At 37.5% G+C, this 14,981-nt stretch overlaps 1 protein-coding gene across 3 annotated transcripts in view; it reads right to left on the bottom strand.

Moving 5' to 3' along the window:
- SEMA3A (semaphorin 3A) overlaps nucleotides 1-14,981 on the bottom strand; it is a 170,464-nt gene that overhangs the window by 118,361 nt on the left and 37,122 nt on the right. For all 3 annotated transcript variants that reach the window (XM_062631972.1, XM_062631971.1, XM_062631973.1), the window contains 2 exons: nucleotides 3,411-3,568; nucleotides 10-72 (listed from right to left, as the gene is read on the bottom strand). In XM_062631972.1, coding sequence (XP_062487956.1) covers nucleotides 10-72; nucleotides 3,411-3,568 — 221 coding nt within the window. The remainder of the gene's footprint in view (nucleotides 1-9; nucleotides 73-3,410; nucleotides 3,569-14,981) is intronic.

The following is a 14,981-nucleotide window of genomic DNA, read 5'->3' as shown; positions in this document are numbered from 1 at the left end:
TGTACTTACGAGAATATCTTTTCCAGCCCACTTGCACTCATCCCTTCGAGAATGAGATACAGGCCAGACAATCTAAAGACACAGAACAAAAATCACGTTGTGTTATTTCATGCTTCAGTAATCACAAATTGCAGGCCAAATGCTACAGTGTCTTTACCTAGTTTCTCTTTTCCCCGTTCTTTCCTTTATTTCCTTTTCTTCCATAAAATTTGACAACAAAGAAATGAAGCAATAGGAGCAAACCAGGGATAATATGAAACAGTAAAAATATCTTGAAATATAGTCTGTATTGTGAATATAAGCTGTGAATCTTGAATAAAGATGATAAGAGTGTTGATTCTCCATGAAGTGAGTGTTCTTTCGTAGTTTTAAATGTGATGTAACGGAATAGAGACTGAAAGCAAAAAATTGCAGACACTAACAATAAGTAAGTCGAATCTATGTGCTTGTGGTCTCACATTCGTTACAGAACCAGAAAGAAAGTCTTTGCCTCTTCAGTGTGTCTACTATTTCACTTTATTACTAAGTTTAGTTAATTAAATAATAAAAAAGAAACCATACTATTTTAAAAATATCTCACTATCAAAAAAGAAATGTTTATGCTGTTCCTATAGCGCTACCCTAACACAAGTAAGCCTAACCCTACTTTTACTGTAGCGTTTGCTTAGCAAAAAATGGGTCTCACCTCATTCAGAGAAAATCCAGAGACCCTCACAGTCAATTATTCATGGTGGGTTTTTTTGAAAAGCTTTTAGGAATTACATATAGAATAAAACATGATCTTCCCATAAAATACCAGGCTATTCATTTGGGAGCCTCAGATAATGCAATATGAATGGCCTTAAGTCTGGATTACAGCCTTGGTGTTCAATATGGTTTGCTGAAACTATAAAAGTCAAAGCATTCAAAAAGCAAAAAGAATTAATACGGATGACATAAGAGATCTAAGGAGACTTTAGATATAGCACTTGAAAATACAGTTTGCAAACACATTTAAAATTCAAAATTTTCTTAAAACTTAATGAAATCCAAACAAGCAATCCAAGCAATCAAACATCTTAAGTCTATAAGATAAGGCTGAAAATTTTATGAGCACATTCTCTCTCAAAGGATTCCTGCTACTTCCTGTTTCTATTCTCAGCTTAAAATGTGCAGAGACATGTGAAAATTTAAATTTACTAGGTTGAAAAACATTAACCAAACTTCTGAGATCTCCCAAAAGGACCAGTTCAAACTCAGTTCAAATTTTGGGTACAGATTTCTGTATTACTAAACCCAGTATTTTAATCCATAAAAATGAATGGCTAGATGTTCTTTTTCCTTATTCTTGCAGAACAATATTTTCTTCTAATTTGGTTTAAAAGTTGGCTAAATTGAACTGGTTTTAATAGACTGGAAAGTTTGGCTTTTTGAGTTCTGCTCCTCTGGAGTCCTATGCTGCCATCTGCATTTAGACAGGAAACTCAGTGCTTATTTACATGATGGAAGCAACAACTGGTGAGGCTTGTGGTCAAGCGCAGCACTGGCTGCACTGTAATATTGATCAAAATGTCTTCTGTGACCCTCCTGTCTTTAATAAGCAGATCCCCAAATTCTTTAAGCCTTCTGTCTGTTCTTAAATCTTAAATATAAATTGTAAGTCTGCTCTTTCAGCTTGTTGCAAACACTCAGTTGCATGTTACCAACAGCGATTCTTTATTCAATATAGTAATATTTGTATATGATTTCAGATGGTATTCTAAAGGTATCTGAATATGTATGCATGTAAGATGTAATTCCTCCTACAGAGCTCTTTTCTGCAACTGAAACACCTTCTTTCCTTTAATTATTCCAGATGTTTTGCACATTAAGCTATCAATCCCTCAGAGAATTCAAACAAATAGCTAGTTTCCTTTATAGCTGCTCTAAAGAGAATAGAAAATACCCATTTTTCCTTTTATCTTTTCTCCTTAGAGAATACAAATGAATAGCCAGTCTTCCCTCTGAACAGAAAACACAAGGCATTTATTGCTATCATCTTAGGAAGCTAATAGTCAAATGAGCAAAAAGTCAGGAGCACCAAGAAAAAAAAATCCCTGGGTATTGAAACAATTTATCTCTCATAAAAGAGTACTCCCTGGATTTTAAAAAGTGCCATCAAAATACTTAATATAACTGTCCTGGGTTCAGCAGTAGCAGTCATGTTTTTCCTTTGTGGTAGCTGGTGCAGTGCTGTGTTTTGACTTCCAGCCTGGGAACAGTGCTGGTGAAGCCGATGTTTTCGGTTGTTGCTAAGTGATGTTTACCCTGACCAAGGACTTTGTGAAGCTCATGCTCTGCCAGGGAGGAGGGGAAGCTGTGAGGAAGCAGAGATGGGGCACCTGACCCGGGCTAGCCGGGGAGGTATTCCATACCACAGCACGTCATGCCCAGGGTGGGGGGTAACTGGGAGTTACCCGGAAGGACATGGGCTTCCGGGTGGGACTCGTTTTCTTGGCCGGTGGTATCGTATTCTCTTCCCCTGTTATTTTCCCTTATCATTGTTGTAGTTGATAGTAGCGGTGGTGATTTGTGTTGTACATTGGTTGCTGGACTGTTCTTGTCTCAACCTGTGGGAGTTGCACTTTTTCGATCCTCTTCCCCGTTCCTCCGGGAGCAGGGAAGGGGAGAGCCCCGGTGCAGGGGGGGGACGGACCTCGATTGTTGTCAGCTCGGCACCACTCACTGGGAGTGAGTGAACAAGTTACCTGACTGGGTTTAAACCACGACAATAACAAATCAAACCTCCATAGCAGTGTTTACCTTCGCAACATTTTATCTTACTAAAATCAATTGAAAATGAAATTATTTATTTAGCCTGCAACAAAAGCACATCACTGAACTGTTGTCAGCTTTTAATTCATCACCAGCTTTTACTGGAAAACTATACTCTCCATCAAGAATGGCAAATTTTCATGGACCTTCTCCTCTTTTACTAAAACTGAACCTATTTTGGTTCAAAAGAAGCACAAGCAGAGTGCCTACAAGTGCTGGGTTGAAGGAGAGAAATCAGCACTTGGACTCCCAAACAGGTGCTCCTTAGCTGCAAACAAATACAGAGTAATACATCCTTTCTTTGTCTGAACTGTCATAACAGTTGTGTGGGTCTTTTAGCAGAAAACATGAAATTGTCTTGTTTGGGAAATAGGTGGATTATTTGTTTAGCATTTACTTTTCCATAGTCTGAAAAAAGCTTTGTATTTTATACACTCACAGGTTATAGGCTTATTATAAATTTCTCTTCATAGAGACAGCAAATGTTTGTGTCGTAATAGTATCCTTGACATCCAAACACTTACTCCATAATTCATACAGTGTCCGACATAGAGTAATAACAATGCTGCAACATTATAAGTATATAGTTGCATTGTACAAAACATGAGCAAACTTACCTTTTGATATTCTTTGATGTTAACCAGGTTGAAAGAAAATATGTGATCCTTTGCTCCAACATACAGCCGACTCCGTTCTTCATCCAAGAGGAAAGTATGGTAACTGGAGCTATTAGCTAGTCCATTGAAATTGATTATATTGTTGGATTCCAACATTTCTGTAAGATAAAAACAATACTTTCATTGATAACATGGTCAAATAAAACACACACTTATATTTTGACTTATTTCATTTTAGGAATTTATATTTATGGCGTAGAAACCAGTGAAAGAGTTATGTACCTGAGCTCACAAATGTTTTTATTTCAAGTACCCAAACTCAAACTGACTGCGAGATTCAGTTCTACAAAAACAAAGGTCAAAATATCAGTGAAATCAATTAAAAGAGGTTTTAGGTGGTAAAATTTTATCCATGGAACTTATCAACTGTTGGACAAAGTTCAGTTTTGTTCAATGAGATTTACAAGGGTAAACCTGAGGATATCCAGCTGATAAAACACACCTCTAAACACAAAAAATCTCCTACTTTTAGCATACAAAAGAATTTCATACAGATCTGTAAGTTATGAGAAAGCGCATAGGAATGACTAGTTGATGAGATAAAATAACACATGCAATCTATTCTTACATGTATTACTATCTTGCCAACTTACTGACACAGTTCCCTTATTGGAATTCTGTATTTATCCATTATAAGAATTAAGCTAGAGAAGGTAAGTTTTCTTCTGTTACTCTCAGGAGTAATTTTCTAGCTCTCATACTCTTCCCAGAACCTTTGCACTTGCCAAGCACAGGATTTCAGCAAAAGGATCTACAGAATCCTCTTAGCTATTCACAACCATTAAAAAAAGAAATATTCATTTTTCTTGAAACTGCTTAAAAATAATTTTCCATAAGATAATACGGACCATACTTACATAAACTTTCATGAAAATATTCTTTATTTATTCCTATCTATCTACTTTCATATCAGGACCAAAGCCAAACCATCTCTATCATTTCAAGGTGTATCTGCACTAATGTCATTGATAAGAAATTCTCCCTGCAATGACAAATCCTATGTGGTTTAAGCCCTGACAAAAGCAAACAAGTAGTTTCAGGAGCAGGGACAATTCCATTGATGCTAGTGCAGTCTTCACACAGCACTCATGTGGACAGATGAGAAAGGGAACAAATACATCAGGATCCAAAGGCTGATGGCTAGAGGGCATGGCCATACCTTCCAGCACCTAATGTCAGTGTTAGCTCTGCCATACATGCAAGCCAAGGACGAATGTTTTTTCCTCTCAAAACAGCTGCCAAATGCCCAGGATTTGCCTAACAGCACCTACTATTACTTTTTGCTTTTCAGTAAGATCAGGCCTTTTTTCCACCATTACTCCAATGATAAGTGAGTGTAAGACAGCATCCCCTATACTGCTAAAATCCAAGCTCAAACTGCTGTTAGAACAGAAATCTCTGCTTTATTTTCTTTTAAAACTCATTTTCTTTCTTTTTTTAATATCCTTTTATTTTAACCAGAACAAGCAAGACATCAGGTAGAGCTTTCTTGTAGCTGCATAATAGTGGTACTTATGATTTTTCAGAATTTCAGCACCTGCAGCTTAGTAGTCACACAGATGTCAAACTTACTTTTCACATTCACTTGTACCAGGTGCCTTTTGAAGCAGGCTGATACTCTATAATAGCAAGAATTAGTAGGCAACATTTCAAGGAAGGCAAAGATAACACTCAAAGTTGCAGACCATTCAGACTAGCTTTGCCTCAGTATTCTCTGAATTTATTTGCAAAACTATCACTAGCACTAGAAGGAGTTAATTTGTGTAGCAGAGTGCCAGGGCATGCATTGCATTATGTTCCTTATTCTACAGTTTTTCTGGCTAAATATAGCAATACAGATGTACTACAGATCAGTTTTCTTAAAACTTGTACTGCTCAAAACCGAAGCTCTCCATTTCTCTAGTGTAACAAAGAAGAAATCAAATCACCCCAAGCAGTCTTGTCAAAATAATTCTTCTGGCTTCCTGCCAACTTCTAGAATTTGACTGTATTGTCCTCTAGTTCACTTATTTGCATTTTGTTAGAGACTTTACTAATTCTCTTTACATTGTAATGACTGATTCAGATGTTGAATGTCGACTCGCTAAATAGTGAGTGATGCAGATGATTGATTGCTTAACTTGTCTTCAAACTCCCTTGTCTAGAAATGCTGTGCTGTCATCTGTGTCTCATCATTTTTCTTATAGCTGTCAAAAACCTTTATAATTTTTTCAGCTTTCATGGTTTGAACTCGCATAGGTATGATTCTGCCCTTGGTGACTGAAGCATAAAGAAAACTGTCTGCTGAAGTCAATGTTACACAAATGTAAAACTGATATAAATAGAAACAAGATCAGTTAGGCACACAGCTACTTGGTTTAAAACAAACCTGAATTCTAAACATTCACTTCTCAGATGGTGATTGATGTTTGCTTGCTTTCTAATACTCATGAAAAATGCCAGATCATAACATTGGAGTTTAAGGTTTATTACGGCCAAGAGTAAATTACATCATCATCTTCACTGTTCATATGTCATCACAGGATAACTTCAAAGAACCAGGTGTAGCTGTGCAGGGAAATACATATATATTTATATATATATATATATTTTTTTTTCTTTTAGTTTTCTGTGACTTTTCAGAGGATGCAGCAATGTTAAAGGTAACACTGGTGGGGATTTTTTTGTGAACATGCAATTTGAAGCCAAACTAAAAGCTAAATCCCATTGCCTTCTCTAAGATTAGGACATTTCTCCTGAATTTTAATCCAGTATTTGTTGTCCTGTGCTATTATTGGCTTTTGCAGGAGATGATCAGATTTCCAGGGTCTATTTCCCAAAAGATGAGGCCTAAGCATATTCCAAGCAGTGTATTTCAAATCACATGAAGTCAGGTTTCTCCCTGTCAGGAATCAGGTTAAGTTGAGGAGAAAAATGTCATTTGGGTGCTAATGATTCTCATTCACTACTAATTTAGTTATGATTGAGTTACATCACAACTAAGAGGTGAAAACCTAAATAATCTCAGCAGTTCCTGTGCTGTTTATTCTAATTTATATGTATTCTTCCAGTGACGAATACGGCTTAATATGACATTCTGGAAAGGGCTGCTGAAGAGCAAAGCAATAGCATTTTCACAATCAATACAAATTAAGTATTTAACTTCCTCAAAGTCATTAGTTTCAACGTGTTTACCATCCAGTGTCTTTTTCAGTATTCAACGGTGACTATTGCTAAGAGAATGAAAGAAACTGCAGTGACATGGCATACTCCTCAAAGGGCAATGACATCCATCAATTCTGTTAAGCGTCAGTCATGTTGGCAAGGTATATGGCTGGTAAGTGCTAACATAAACCAAGATTTACAGCAGGGATGGCATTGCAATGATGAGGAAAATGATGAATGCCTTCAATAAGTTAATAAAATTAATACTGTCTATTATGCATACCCTAATTGTATTCCATTTTTCTATTGTTCTTATTAAACATTGACATATCCATGGCCTATGCAGACAGGCAATGGTTGCCTGTACTTCAAGTAATATTTTACTTCCTCTATGCTTTGTCCAGCTATTTTTATTGCAAAGATGGTGACTTTTCTCCAGCAGCTGGTGCAGCCAAGTACCACTTCTTCAGTAGTTGCTCAGAGAGCACTTTCTTAATTTCCTTTTGACACATTCTCAGCTGTAGTCATGCCTGTTGTTTTGAACAGGAATGAATGAACCCTATAAAGCTAACCACTGCTCATTATGACCATAGTATTTGCCTATTAAATGCTGTATGAGGTAGACTTAGAGTGGGTGGTGATATTTGAAGGTAATAAAGGCTTCATTGCTTTTATTATAGGTGCTTGCTCCCCACATTTATTAAGTGTTGCAGGTGACCAAACCTCATGGTTTGAAATGCACCATATCTAAAACACCCATCGTATAATAATGAATTTTCACTTGTGATGATCACTGAAAACAGCTGGAGGTTGAGTTTTTCAAAGTTTGTGGGCCACATTATCCTACTAACCACTTCATTTCAACTACCTTTAATTCACAGTACTGACCTGCTTGCTACAGCTATTCTCCTTTCTCTCCCAGTGTCCAAGCTTGAAGTATTTGACCTTTTTCAATGTGCCTTTCTGTAGGCTCTGCATGGTCTTTCTTGATCCAGTCTTGCTTGTGAAGAACATTCACTTCGACAGACCAAGCTGACAAATATTAAGAAGAAAACCAGTCCCTAACTTTTGCCTTCCTTTTATTACATGGTTATTTAATTTGCTAATGGAATTGCAACTTAATAGTATGTATACACATAGAAGGCCAAATTCCTGCAGTGAAATCCATGGAGATACTCATGCACAAGGAATGTAGATTTGGTTTCTTTTTATGACGCTTTTTTCATTAAAGAATAAGCCAGAAAACCACAGCTATAGCTAAGATGAATACAGTTAGGCAGATTCTGAGGTTTGCTTTATCCATGGTTGGTATTTCACTATAAACCTTGTTTTATGTCTGTGTTCCTTCAGCTCAGTTTGTCAAGGGGAGAATATAACAAAAGAAAACCATCTTGGTTTTTTACTTACCTACTACCAGGCAAACTCTCTTTTTAGCAGGAGGGAGTTTGCCTGTGTAACAAGTTAGAAAATTTGTGAGCTTTGGCCTGCGTTCCTGCTACAGACTTCACAGTCACATGCCACCCAAGATTATTTTTGTTGATAAGGATCAAAGGGATGTACCAATTTCTAGAGAAATCAGAGGAAAGGTCTCCTCACCAGTATTCAGTTCTGGCCCTGTCCTATTCCTGGTGACTCTGCAGAGTGAATGGATTACATAGGCAGTTCTGCTCGTCATAACATGCTTGTGAATCAAATGAGTGGGTTGCTGGTTGCACAAACTCTCGACCTTCATTCCTTTGCCAGCAATGATAAGATCTCACTGTGTATCTCCTAGCAGTAGATAAAAGATGAGTCAATGAGTATTATGGCATCAAACAGGGATTTTGCTGAATTGTGAGCAATGCCTCCCACAACGTCATGCTAGAACATTTCCTTCTTCTCTCGCCAGGCTTTTACTTTGGCTACAGAGTATCAGGTGGCCACATGTTTGCACATGCATTTGTTGCTTACACAGATGCATACTGTACTTCTGCATATCTGCATGTATATCTGTAAATAATCCCAGGTATGAATTAGTCATTACTCTCTGAGTGATTATTTACTGAATTCCAAGATACTAATTCTACCGTGCAACGAAAGAAGTGGCTATTTTAACTTCCAGCCTCTCCTGCAGCTTCCCCATTTTATTGCTCTGAGTCTAGATGGGGAATTCTGACCCAGCTAGTTATTGGAAAGGCAGGGACTGGCAGGAAATCAAGACAGCTTCCTGCAAGGTGACACCCAGTAGAGCTTACTTGCCAAAACCAGGCATGTAACAGGGAAAAGGCAGCAGATTTGTTGTGAGCCCCCTCCCCACCCAGAAGAGACAACAGCTGCTATGTACACAGTGAAATATTTCAGTGGGGTCTTTCCACATATTCTAAAAGTTGACAGGAACTGAGATAGATGGGTGCTTGTCAGATGTCTGAAATCAGGTACTTGACCCCATCCCAAGTCTAATGCTCAGTAAACACTGCCAATGGTCTGAAGAACTCTCCACCCCACCCCCCCACCCCCCCCCCCCGGGATTTAACTGCTTGATACCTCAACTACTTTCTTTCTTTTTCTGCACCTCAGATATCACTGGGACCTTAGGATCTAGCTCTTAGTGAGGAGAATGACTCAGCCACCTACTCTTACAAAAAATAAGAATCTTGCTAAGAGTCAGTGGTACAATTCAAACTTGCACAAAGTAATTACTTAAAACAAAGGACATAATTTATCCGTTGTTTAAGGTTTCATCTGAGAAAAAAAGAAAAAAAGAAGTAAAAGGAAATTAAAAGGCCTAGAGAAACCTTTGTTTTGTTATATCTTTAACTGGTCAGGCTATTGGTCTTTTAGTACCATCTAAACTGTTCCATTATTTCCAAGTTGTTTTTAGCAATTAGCCTTTGATTTCATATTAGGACCAGAAGAAAAAAAAAAAAAATAGAAAAATTATAACACCACCACCTCCCCCTAACCCTCCCCAACGTATGTTTTCACCTAATTTTAGAATTACGTTGCTTGGGAATATCAGAAAGTGATCAGTTTATTCTGAAATGAAACAGAAAACAAGTTTATAAAGTGCATGAGCTCACATAGTGCAATAAGGGGTTTAATCATTTTCAGAAATGTAACACAAAAACGCTTCTAATCAGCCCCTTTGCATTTTTGCTACATTATGAGACAGATAAACTTGAAACTACACAGCATTTGTTGTCGATGGTAATTCAGTGTTATTGTAATTTGAATGAGATAAATCACTGGGAGAAAAGGGCAGGTTATCTTATCAGTAATCAAAATACAATTGGAACAGAGACTCTCAGCTGTTCCATCAGTCCTAGCTTTCATCCTCTTCATCTACCTTATCATAACAGTTGCCAATCACCTGGTTTCACTGAAATTTGCTGGTAGGACTAAAATAAACAGAAACTTTTTTCTTGTTTTCTGTAAAACTTGCACTTCTGAGAGAACATGCTGTTCAGGTTACTACATTTTCGTTGCAATTTATCAATTAGAAGCAGCTAGGACAAGATATACAGTTCTTAGTGCACTCCTGATGTAAACCAAGCATTTTAAATGAAACACTCCTGCCTACCTTCCACTGCAGCAAAGAAAACTTGAAGGCCATGAGTATAGTTTGATTAAAACCAGATACTTGGAAGGAGGAATGTTGCACCAATGTTTTGTTTCACTTGCACCGGCAAGAGCATGGATTCCTTTGACTTCAAAATACCGATGCATATGTTTTTTATACTGTAAAACTGAGAGAAGATTTTAGCTCATTAATGTCAGCGCTATTTAGCCGCATGACAGCCCTTAAAGTGTTCTTGATTTGAATAATTGGAGGGGTCACATGATATTTCAAAGACATAAAACAGTATGATTTTTAAAGCCAACCTGTTTTTCCTTTATTATTTACATTATTTGTCCTGTCTCTGAAAGTGAATCCAGATTATACTTACTGCTCTGTTGTTTTCTTATAAAACATGAGAAATGTTAAACTCTGAGCTAAACAAAGACCTGTAAAGCCTGATTTCTTATATTTCTAATCTCGTATTATGAATTTGGCTTTGTAAGAAAGCTTATGGAACATATTTCACAGGTATTTAAGCACAACATTGTTACAAAATCACAGATGATAAATATTACCTATAGCATTTTTGTGTGCGTGAGATTAATCAGGCAGAAATACATGATGGTGAAAAGAGACCAGGATCTCGTTTTACCAAGTAGTTATCTAAGGGGAAATCTACCTGGTTTAAGATTTGAGTAGGTAACTTCTCTACCTCCCATTTTTGTAGGTATAAGGAATGCTCAGGAGAAATAATGGAAGTGATGTACCAATGAATGTTGTACTCCTGGCTGCTAAGGACAACATCTGTATTCTCAAGGTTTTCTAAAATGTGACAGAATAATATGGCAAAATACTGAGCTAATGACAATGGTTTCTGAACCTGCTAATTGAAATAGTAGAAACACTGTAGGCATATTAACTAAGCCCTCTACCCTGGATAATTTATCCTCAGTAGGCTTGGTTAGCTCAAATTGCACCATCTGAGCTAGCACAGGTAAACAAGTAGCTAAATCCCATTCATTAAATTACTGAATTATCAGATCTAGTTAGCAGTTAATCAGCTCTCAGCTATTTGTATGATACTGCTGGAAGCAGTCTTTAAGAAGCAGAACCTGTACTGGTTATCAAGAAAGTGAAATTGTGGGTAGTTGTCACACTTCAAGGATTACCTTATATCTACACACAGTACCATCCTTGTCTCATTAAATACAATATCACAGAGCCATGAACACCTTTTCAATGACTAAAAGCACAGATAGATACTTTCCCAGAACACAAATGCATTTCATTTGACTAAGGGGGATGAGATGGGAAGACTGTCATGTCCTATCCTATCCATGGCCTATCCGCATATTGAGTCTATGCACAGCGTGAAGCACAGTTTTTACACACTCTGTGTTCCCCAAAAGAGCAGGATACAGATTTCCAATTCACAAACTTTTTCTCCCAGAACAAAAGCAAACCAGGAAAGGAACTGGTACTCGACAGGCACACGTGCTTGCTCAAAATATTGACCATGCTGCAGTATAGACACAGCTGAGCTAGCCTGAAACTCACTTATATACTTGTAGTGTCTAACAACAGTGGCCAAGAGGCCAGCAAAGACTAACTGATTTTGCTTCTCATCTAATAGTGCTTCGATGAAGCTCCATGTTGAATGGCAGGGGGGTTGGAACTAGATGATATTATGGTCCTTTCCAACCCTTTCCAACCCTAACTATTCTATGATTCTAGGATTCTATGAATGATTAGGGTGTTAAATCATGCTAAGCAGGCAAGCTACTTTGAAGTTAGCTCAGGGGATATGACTATGTCATAAGCACAACAATGAATGAAAGTCAGATATACTAAACGCAAAGCCAGAACATCTACACGCTGGGTTTTGCACAAGTACGAATTAAGAAGTATTAGATGAATTTATTTTTAAATTCAGTTCTTCCAAAGAACCATTATTTCTGATAACAAAACAAAACAAAAACAAAAACCAAACCCCAAAACCTTCTGAAATGAAAATAAAATTGTTGGGTAATGTCAAAATATTTGGGTTCCATTAACCCACAAACTACTTAAAATACCATGATGCTTTAGAAAATTCCTTTCTGAAAAAACTGGCCTAGTGAGGTCAGTTAATTCGTTTTGTCATTCATCTCTTAAGAATACTGTCCTTTCCTCTAAATTCCTAAGAATTGAACCTGAAAGTCCAAAATCCAGTCCTTATGATTCACATACCATGGACAATTAAGAGTCAAAAGTAACAACACTGTTATGTGTGTAGTGGAGTTGCAGTTGAGATAATAAAATCCTTTCCTCCTGCAAGTATGTTCCTTTTTCAGGGAAAACAGTATTAAATTACTTTCTAAGTCTTAAAGAAAATTTAGTTTGAGGAACCAAACCAACATAACACTTCTAAAGGAAGTGAGCTCACTTAAAAGAATTAATAAATATAAGGTGCTAAGTTTGTTAAGGGATATCACATATCCAGCACTTTGAAGAATTGTCTTTTCACATTAATAGAATGGATGAGTAAAATTCATTCTCAGTTTTATATCCTTCTCTCTTCTGATAACTCTTGTTTCTTCTAACCCGTAAGGGAGGGTTTGGATGAATTTCAGCAAGGGGTTTAAAGCACTGACTGCAGTTAAACAGCCTGTGTAGCTCACAGACAGATACACACAACTTTGCTAATGCACTGTAATTGCAGCAAAATAAAGGAGGGACTTCTAACCACTGACCCTCCTTGCACAGAATTCAGTGCCAAAATGGAGTAAATGATGATAAGTTTTTCTCTTAATTGACCTTAATGAAAAATCAATGGTATTACACCATGGATAAAAGAATCTGATTGCTGTGGTTCTGTAATGTGAGGAATATATTTAGCGTCCATTACGTTAAATATTACTTCAAATTAGTTATTATTATTTATCAAATGTTTCCAGTGATACCTACAATCCGTTAGGTTAGCTTCTGTACATGAAAAGGGCATTTCCAGTTCCTTCTTTCCATCCAAATGCCATAAACATAATTAATAATCAAACATCAGCAAAGTCCCCAATAGCATTTTTCAGCTCAAGGTGAATTTTCTCAGGCTTAATTCTGCTCCATCAACCAAAGTTTCAAATTTCTTTCAGGTTACACAAACCAAACTATTTCTACTTTCAATGTTTCTGTAATTATTACACATTCAAAAGGGGAAAAAGGAATTTCTAATTAATCACTAGATTCAAAATAGAAAATAAACCTTAAATACAATTTTTACATTAGTCTTCTGGATCCTGGGCATACTCCAAAAGGGCTGGGAGGAGTGCATTTCTGCCTAAAATTTCAAGACATGCAAGTAAATTTTGAACTGTAAATAAAACCAAGATAAAACCAAGAAATTACAGTGTGAAGTGTTTTAACTAGTTTTAAAATCTCCCCCAAAACATCTTAATCCACTTCACACAACACACAGTTAAGCTGCGGAAATTCCTGATATGGGCTGTTGTAAATGGGAAAATCGTTTCTAGTTTCAAGGGGCCAAGTGATAAGATCAAGGAAAAGAAATCCTTAAGAGGCTATCAAATTCAGAGATGCAGCCTCCAACTCCCCAAGTTCCTGAAATTCAAATTTTAGGAAACTTAGAAAGTACTCTGGGGAGCTATCACTATCTGATTGGCCTAACCCTATTATCTTCTACTATGGAGAATCCCTAATATGGAAACCCCATATTATGTGTTTTCCTTAGCTGTGGCTGGAGATAACATATTTCTCACCTAGTCAGGTATGGGTGGAAGTACAGCCATGACTTGGGTCTTGAGAAGGAAAATGAATATGCAAGACATGAAATGTAATTCAGCAAAATACCTGCTGCAACTCTCTCCTCGCCTGGATTGTGTTCTGTGGCTGTCAGCGGGGATTCCCTGACCCACACTCCTCCCCACTCTGTCTTACCTCCTCAAAGCCTTTGGGGCCTCCTTGGGTGAGTGGAAGTATTTGCAAACAGCATCACTTCATGCTGACTGAATCCATCTTCTGTAACAGCATTTCAACCTCTAACTCCTTCTAAATACCTTCTGTTTTGAAATAACTTGTCCATATTTGACCTTTTAAGTGAACACCAGAAAGACCCATCAGTAATTTCCAGTAGAGACGGAAGAGGGAAAGTGAGTGGATTATCAGCACTCAGGTAGCACCTGCTGTCTGGCTAGGCTTAATGCATGTCAAGTTTTGGATACAACTTTGTGGTTCTTGACCTCAGAGCAAAAGTTCATTTGCTTAAAGACGTATCAGTGTAAATACAGTTGGATTTGTGTGAACACTGAATCACCTGGTGCATCAGGCTCTATTCAGAGCAGCCTTAGAAGGGGATTCAAAGATATCTGAAAGTAACTTAAGGATGTTTTGACTCCAAGCACAATTGCCCAGTCACACATCAACCAGCTCATACCGTGTTCCTCATGGATGCTGTCAGCTGAAATAGCCAAACTGCTGCATGTCCAGGCGCATCACCTCCCACCTTCTGCAGCATGTCAGTAAGAGGGAGGTGAGATGCACACAAATGACAACTGAAGAAGTGAAGATACTGTTCCAAAAGTAACAAAACTAAGCAATATTTTGTTCAATTAAATTCACTGGGGAGGAAAGCTGATGTGACTGCCTACCATGCTAAAAAGTCACTGGTTCCCAGAGCTCGTATTTGTTTTTTCCTCTCTCTTTGCACACCACTGATCCTAGGTCTCTCATCAATTTAAATAAATGATAGTTTATTCAGTGAATGAACACGATAGCCTCATTACCCTCTGTGATCGCCATCAAGAATAAAGTCCAGTGGAATTCTGCATCAGAGAAGA

Source organism: Pezoporus occidentalis, unplaced genomic scaffold, assembly GCF_034315485.1.
Source record: "Pezoporus occidentalis ecotype Australia unplaced genomic scaffold, CSIRO_AGI_Poc_V1 ctg38, whole genome shotgun sequence".
Lineage (NCBI taxonomy): Eukaryota > Metazoa > Chordata > Aves > Psittaciformes > Psittacidae > Pezoporus > Pezoporus occidentalis.
The sequence above is the reverse complement of the archived record's forward strand: the minus strand, read 5'-3'. Positions and strand labels throughout refer to the sequence as shown.